The following is a 6,384-nucleotide window of genomic DNA, read 5'->3' as shown; positions in this document are numbered from 1 at the left end:
TGGCTTTGAGCTCCATGTCGGGCTCTGTGCTGACACAGCGGAGCCCGCTTGGGATTCTTCTCTCTCCCCCTTCTCTCCGTCCCTCCCCACTTGCTCTCTCTCTCTCTCTTTCAAAATAAATAATAAACTTTAAAAAATTTTTGGGGGGCACCTGGGTGGCTCAGTCGGTTGAGCGTCCAAATTCTGCTCAGGTCGTGATCTCATGGTTTGTGAGTTGGAGCCCCGCGTCGGGCTCTGTGCTGGCGGCTCGGAACCCACTTCAGATCCTCTGTCCCCCTTTCTCTCTCTGCACCTCCCCCCGCTCCTGTGCTCTCGCTCTCACTCGATAGCCCTCAAAACTAAAAAAATAATTTAAAAAACTTTTTTTGAAGACTGAGGCCATGCGAAAGGAGCAGAGACCTGAAGCCAGGACGCTGGCCTCTGTCCCCCATTGCCCTCTGACCCCCCCAGCCCATAGCCGCGTTTGTGCCGTGTGACCCACCCCTGCTGCAGGCTCTCAGACCAGGAGTGGGCTGGGACCCCACTGTTCCCATGACAACCCGACCTGGTCCCCCCCCCACCCCGTTCAGGAGGGTGGTTGGAAACACGGAAGGAGCGAGGCCGCAGGTAGAGACGAGTCCCCCCCTCACGCCTCCGCAGTTATGAGGTCGGAGAGCGAGAGGGCAGGCATGAGTGAGAAAGCTCGCTGGCTGAGGAGCATTCAAACCATCACTGATCAGGGTCTGGGTCACCGGGGTCTGGTGCCACGGTGCTGACTTCAGGGGACTCAAATTCTATAGAGACGGGCCCCTAAAACAATACTTGCCTGGGTCTGGGCCTGGGACTCCGCATGTACATCTGTAAAATGGAGCAACTGCAGAACGATATCGGGAGATAGGTGTGTCACCCGTGGTCATTCCTAAACAATAAAAATTCATCAATCATCAAAATTAAGAGAAAGAAAACAAACAAAATCCCTGCCACGACCCCCGCGCTGCTCATTCGGCTGCAGTTCTGTGGGGGAGGGGTTTTATCTGCCCCTTTCCCAGACTCGGGGACTGAGGCTCAGGGCCAGGGGCGAATCCTAGGCGAATCACAGTGTGGCTCGGTGGGGCTCTCCTTCCTGAGTCACTGCAGGCTGGGGCTTGTGGAAGCTCAGGACACCTGAGAGCCCTGCTCTGGGGATCAGGGAAGATGACACAGCTCTTCTATCTGGTATCTTTATATTAAAAATATTTTTTTAATGTTTATTTATTTTTGAGACAGAGAGAGAGAGTGTGTGTGTGCAATCAGGGGGTGGGCAGAGAGAGAGGGAGAGGCAGAATCTGAAGCAGGCTCCAGGCTCCAAGCCATCAGCATAGAGCCTGAGGCAGGGCTCGAACCCACAAAGCGTGAGATCATGACCTGAGCCGAAATCAGACACTCAACCAACCGAGCCACCCAGGCACCCCCTCTCCAGTATCTTTAAAGATCTTCCCTTTAACCCTGACGTTCTGGAGCTCCATCACGATATCTGGGTGTGTAGTTATTTTTATTGAGCTTGTTGGCTACTCAGTACTCAGAGTGCACACTCGATCAGAGTTCAAGATTGCCTTCAGTTCTTGAAAGTTCTGAGCCGCTACCTCCTCAAGCAGGGCTCCTCCGATGCTTTGATGGCGCTTGTCTGGAAGGACCTTTGGTTAATGTTGGGATTATCAGCCTTTCATTCACGTCACTTAGATGCTTTTTCATAATGGTTCATTTCCTCTCTATTTATTGCTTGGAGGAGTTTCTCAAAGTGGGCATATTTTCAGTCCTTGAGTCCCTGGATCAGGAAATGCTGGAGACGTAGGTGACGGAGGGGCTGGAGGAGCCAGATCTGAAACAGGGGCAGGAATAGATAAGCCGGACAGACTGTAAAACCGCAAAATGCTATGAGAAAGTACAAATTGTAGGACGCCTGTAGCTCAGGCGGTTAAGCATCTGACTCTTCATTTCAGCTCAGACCACGGTCTCCCGCAGTTCGTGAGTCTGAGCCCCACAAATTGTAATCCCTTTGGGGGTTACAGTTTGCATTCAAATCCGAGCCCCGCTGCTTACTTGCTCTGTGACCTCAAGCCAGTGAGTGACTTCCTCTGTGCCTCACTTTCTGCATCTACAGAATGGGGACGATAATATGCCTGCCTCTTAAGATTGCTGAGGGAATTAGGTGGCATAATATATGTTGTGTTAGTTGTTTGGTCCCCAGCTGTATAAACGCTGTGAGATTACTGCCCCTGGTGTTGAATTTACTATACTTCTAAGCCCCCATGCTACCCTGTCCCCAGTAATTGGGGGGCTGTGGTTATTATAACCACCACTAGGGGTCAGGCTTTGGCGCCTCTCATCAAGCACACTTCTCCCCGTGGGAGATGCCTTCCTGAGCTTTTGCATTCGCATCCTTTCTTTCCCTACCCGAATCCAATACTCACGCCCTCCACTGGAGGCCTCTCGCCCCTCCTCTGGGAGGGAGATGTGTACTGTCTTCTAGAAGTAGACCTGAAACAGGGCAGAGACGCAGCCTGGAGAGGCTTGGCCCTGAGCAAACCAGAGGAAGCTTTCACCCCTTCCCCCAGGAGGTTCAGGGCCCCACTGGTCCACAGACAGGCCCCCTCAGAGGGCCCAGTGCCCTCTGGGCACACACTAACCCGACCCCAGCCAAACATCCTGATGGCTAACACTGCGTCACTGATGCGCTTACCCTCAGTTACTCATGCATTCAGGCAGCCTTGGCTGCATCCAATGGACTTGAAGATAAGTCCGTGCTTCCCCCCAGGAATTTCACACAGAGGCATAGCCCCCCGACCCGGTGGGATTGGCCCCTGGGGGCATTTGGACATCTGAGTGTGTTTCCATTTGTCAGAATGATGGAGGAGGAACAGGCCTTGAAGGGGCAGAGACCAGGGATATTTGATATCTTGGAACAAGCAGTGGGGAACAGTCCTACAATTTCACCCCAAACACATTGTATTCTTTGCTTTTTTTTTTAATTTTTTAACGTTTATTTATTATTGAGAGAGAGACAAACCATGAGCATTGGAGGGGCAGAGAGGGAGACACAGAATCTGACGCAGGCTCCAGGCTCTGAGCTGTCCGCACAGAACCCGATGCGCAGCTGGAACTCACAAATCATCAGATCATGACCTGAGCCGAAGTAGGATACTTAATCAACTGAGCCACCCCACCCAGGCGCCCCTGCTTGTTTTTTGTTTTGTTTTGTTTTGTTTTAATTTCTGAGAGAGAGAGCGTGAGCAGGGGAGGGTCAGAGAGAGAGGGAGACACAGAATCTGAAACAGGCTCTAGGCTATGAGCTAGCTGTCAGCACAGAGCCCGACGCGGCGCTCAGACCCACGACCTGCAAGATCATGACCTGAGCCGAAGTTGGATGCTCAACCGACTGAGCCACCCAGGTGCCCCTGATTGTTTTTAGTATATACTGAATTTTCCTAGTATGCAACGTACTAGATGAAGGGATGAAAGATTTTACTTAGTTTTCTGAGGAACTTACCAAGAGTTATTCATTCACTATTTCAAAAACATCAGTTTTTAAAATATTTATTTTGAGAGAGAGTACAAGCAGGATAGTGGCAGAGATAAAGAGAGAGAATCTCAAGCAGGCTCTGCACTGTCAGCACAGAGCCCTACCCGGGGCTCGATCTCAGGAATCGTGAGATCATGACCTGAGCTGAAATCAAGAGTCAGACACTTAACAGGCTGAGCCACTATTTCAGAAACTGGGGTCACAAACAGTAAAATCTGAAATTTCAGAAGGATACCTATACAGTGTTACCACACTGTAAAAAATGTATATTATTTCCAGGTATACGCATAATAAAGATATGAAAACATTCAAAGAAATAATAAATATAAAAATCAGGATAGTAGGTATTTCTGGAGAAGGAAGGCTATTTTTATGTTTATTCATTTTTGAGAGCAAGAGAGACAGAGCACGAATGGGGGAGGGGCAGAGAGAGAGGGAGCCACAGAATCCAAAGCAGGCTCCAAGCTCTGAGCTGTCAGCACAGAGCCCAACACAGGGCTCGAACTCACGAACTATGAGATCACAAGCTGAGCCAAAATTGGATGCTTAACCGCCTTAGCCACCCAGGTTCCCTGAAAATAAAATTTATATTTTAAAAAAAAGAGCTTTAACTGTCCCAAATGAAAATAAGGGAAGGGACTTTCCATCCCTCCTTTGGCTTCTAGAATTTCTCTCTCGATTCTTCTCATATGCGTGCACATCTTTTAACGGCTAAATAAGCAGCTTGCCAGTCTGAAAACTCAGGAATGTTTGTTTCCTCCAGGGGCTGGGCGCCCCCTCTCTGAAACCTGATCATCAGGGTAGATACGGCCCCACCTCCTGGGGTTCTGGAAGGAGAGGCCTTACCTCCGGTTGTCACCATACTTTGAATTGCAAGACCCGCCTCCCAGCACAAAGATACAAGGAAATCTGGGCTTTCTCTTGAGAACACCTGTGTAATGAGTCGCATCCGCGTGACTATTCAAAAGGCTGAGATGTCCTTCCGGGTCTTTGCAATCTCTGCACCAGATGGGTAACACTTCACGTTCAAGTTTAACGCTTATTCAATAATAACAGCGGCTTTCTTCCTCTTCTACCTTTATGGACAAGCTTTCCGGGTTGGCAGATTTTGCCTTTAACTATATTTCCCCAACAGGGCCCGTGTCGGGAGGCAAATGCTGGAATGTGTGGTTTGGTCAGTGTGGATTCCTGTGGGGGCCACAGCTGGGCCAGATCCTCTGAGACGCCTGTCCTTGGACAGCCTCCCAGAACAGGGGCAAGGTCACCCTGCTGCCCGCAAGAATTGCGTGACCTCCTCTTCTGAGTCGGAGGCGTCTCCTCTACGAAATGGTGTCGAAAATACTTTCCTCAAAGCAGGGAAACAAGTCAGACTCTTCCCACAGCACCCCCGCACCATCCACCCGGGTGCCCAGGGCCTGGCCTGTGTGAGCCCCCTGGGCTCCCCGCCCTTTGATCTCAGAGCTGGCCCCAGCTAACTACCCGAGTCATTGTTTTCTGTATACACGTCTTGGGGGGCTGCACATGCCGTGGGCTCGGTATTGATTCTGTTCACATCACAAATGATCTCGGAGCCTTTGCCGAGTGCCAAGAACTTGGGTGTGCGGAGAAAGCCTCGTGCTGGAAGGGGACTGCACGTTCCTTGTCGTCCAGGGAGGTCTGGGCACAGCGCGCTGTGGGGACCAAGGATGAGCACTGATTGGGGTAGCGGACAGCATCCAGAGAGCAAGTTCGAAGGAGGGGAGGAGGAATGGAGGGCAACCTGGCATAGAGATGGGGGGTGAGGGAGTCACCAGGCACTGGGTGCCATCGGATCGGTACCTTTGGGGGGGGGGCAGCAGGCAGGGGGCCAGGCATGGGCTGCCCTCTTTACCCCTGGAAGCCAGGTCCCATCCTTGCATCCCTGTGTCCCTGTTACGGAGAAAGAACCCGGGAGACCCGGGGAGGCTTTGTGCCCAAGGAAGGGGCGCTAGAGACGCCCCAGCCCACCGCAGGGGGAGGCAGTGGGGCGAGGTGCGTGCGTGCGCCCCTGACTCAGCAGGGACCGCCGGCGGGCTGGGGTCAGAGACAGAGTAGACCCTTGGGGGGCTGGCTGGGGCTCCCTGGGCCGCGGTGACCCCACAGGTACCGGGCCGACCCCGGGGTCGCGGCGCCTGGGGTTCGTTCCCACCGGCGGGACGCGGCGGGGCGGCCCCTCACGGGCTTAGCGCGCCCGACAACGCGAACTCCCGGACCAGCAAATCTTTTGTCCGGGGCGGCGCTGACCCAGCAGGGCGCCGCCCGCTCATAAAGGGGCTGCCGCCGGAGGGGCGGGCACACCATGGCGCAGTGCTCGGGGAAGGTGAGTATGGTCCCGCCCGGCCCCAGACCCACTGCGTCCCGCTCTTCCCCGTTCGGCGAGGCAGGCGCCAAAGCGTTACCCTTTATGCCTTAGCCCTTTGCATCTGACGGCCCTGAGCCAAACTGTCAAAATGTCCTCCCCAAACTGGGCGACCTGGCCCTGGCTGAGGGCCCTTCTGGTGTGGGAGGCGGGAAGGCGTGTCCCCACCCCCTCCATCAGTGGCTCTGGACAGGCTTGAGGGGCCTTAGAATCCTGCCGGTGACTAGATATCCCTAAATATCTCTGGGCCTTCCGCCTGACCTGTCTTGTGCAGGAAGGTATCAAATTTGGACTCGCTCCCACCTCACCATTCTCTGCTCCCTCCCCTGGCTAATCTGATGCAGCCTCTGGTCTCCAGGGGCTACGTTCAAGGTCAGTGGTGGTTGAGAAAATTATGCAGTCTGCACTGGCTAGGTTGTGCTTCAGTAACAAACAGCCCCCCCTCCCCCCTCCCCCAGAGCCCATCCTG

The 6,384-nt window shown here is 53.4% G+C and overlaps 1 protein-coding gene across 1 annotated transcript in view; it reads left to right on the top strand.

Moving 5' to 3' along the window:
* The first annotated feature begins 5,786 nt into the window (after window positions 1-5,786).
* The window catches only part of CRYGN (crystallin gamma N), a 7,806-nt gene continuing 7,208 nt past the window's right edge, over window positions 5,787-6,384 (top strand). Inside the window, exon 1 of the mRNA XM_077761189.1 lies at window positions 5,787-5,876. Coding sequence (XP_077617315.1) covers window positions 5,856-5,876 — 21 coding nt within the window. The 5' untranslated portion in view covers window positions 5,787-5,855. The remainder of the gene's footprint in view (window positions 5,877-6,384) is intronic.

This window comes from Crocuta crocuta, unplaced genomic scaffold (assembly GCF_008692635.1).
Source record: "Crocuta crocuta isolate KB4526 unplaced genomic scaffold, BGI_CrCroc_1.0 scaffold408, whole genome shotgun sequence".
NCBI lineage: Eukaryota > Metazoa > Chordata > Mammalia > Carnivora > Hyaenidae > Crocuta > Crocuta crocuta.
The sequence above is the reverse complement of the archived record's forward strand: the minus strand, read 5'-3'. Positions and strand labels throughout refer to the sequence as shown.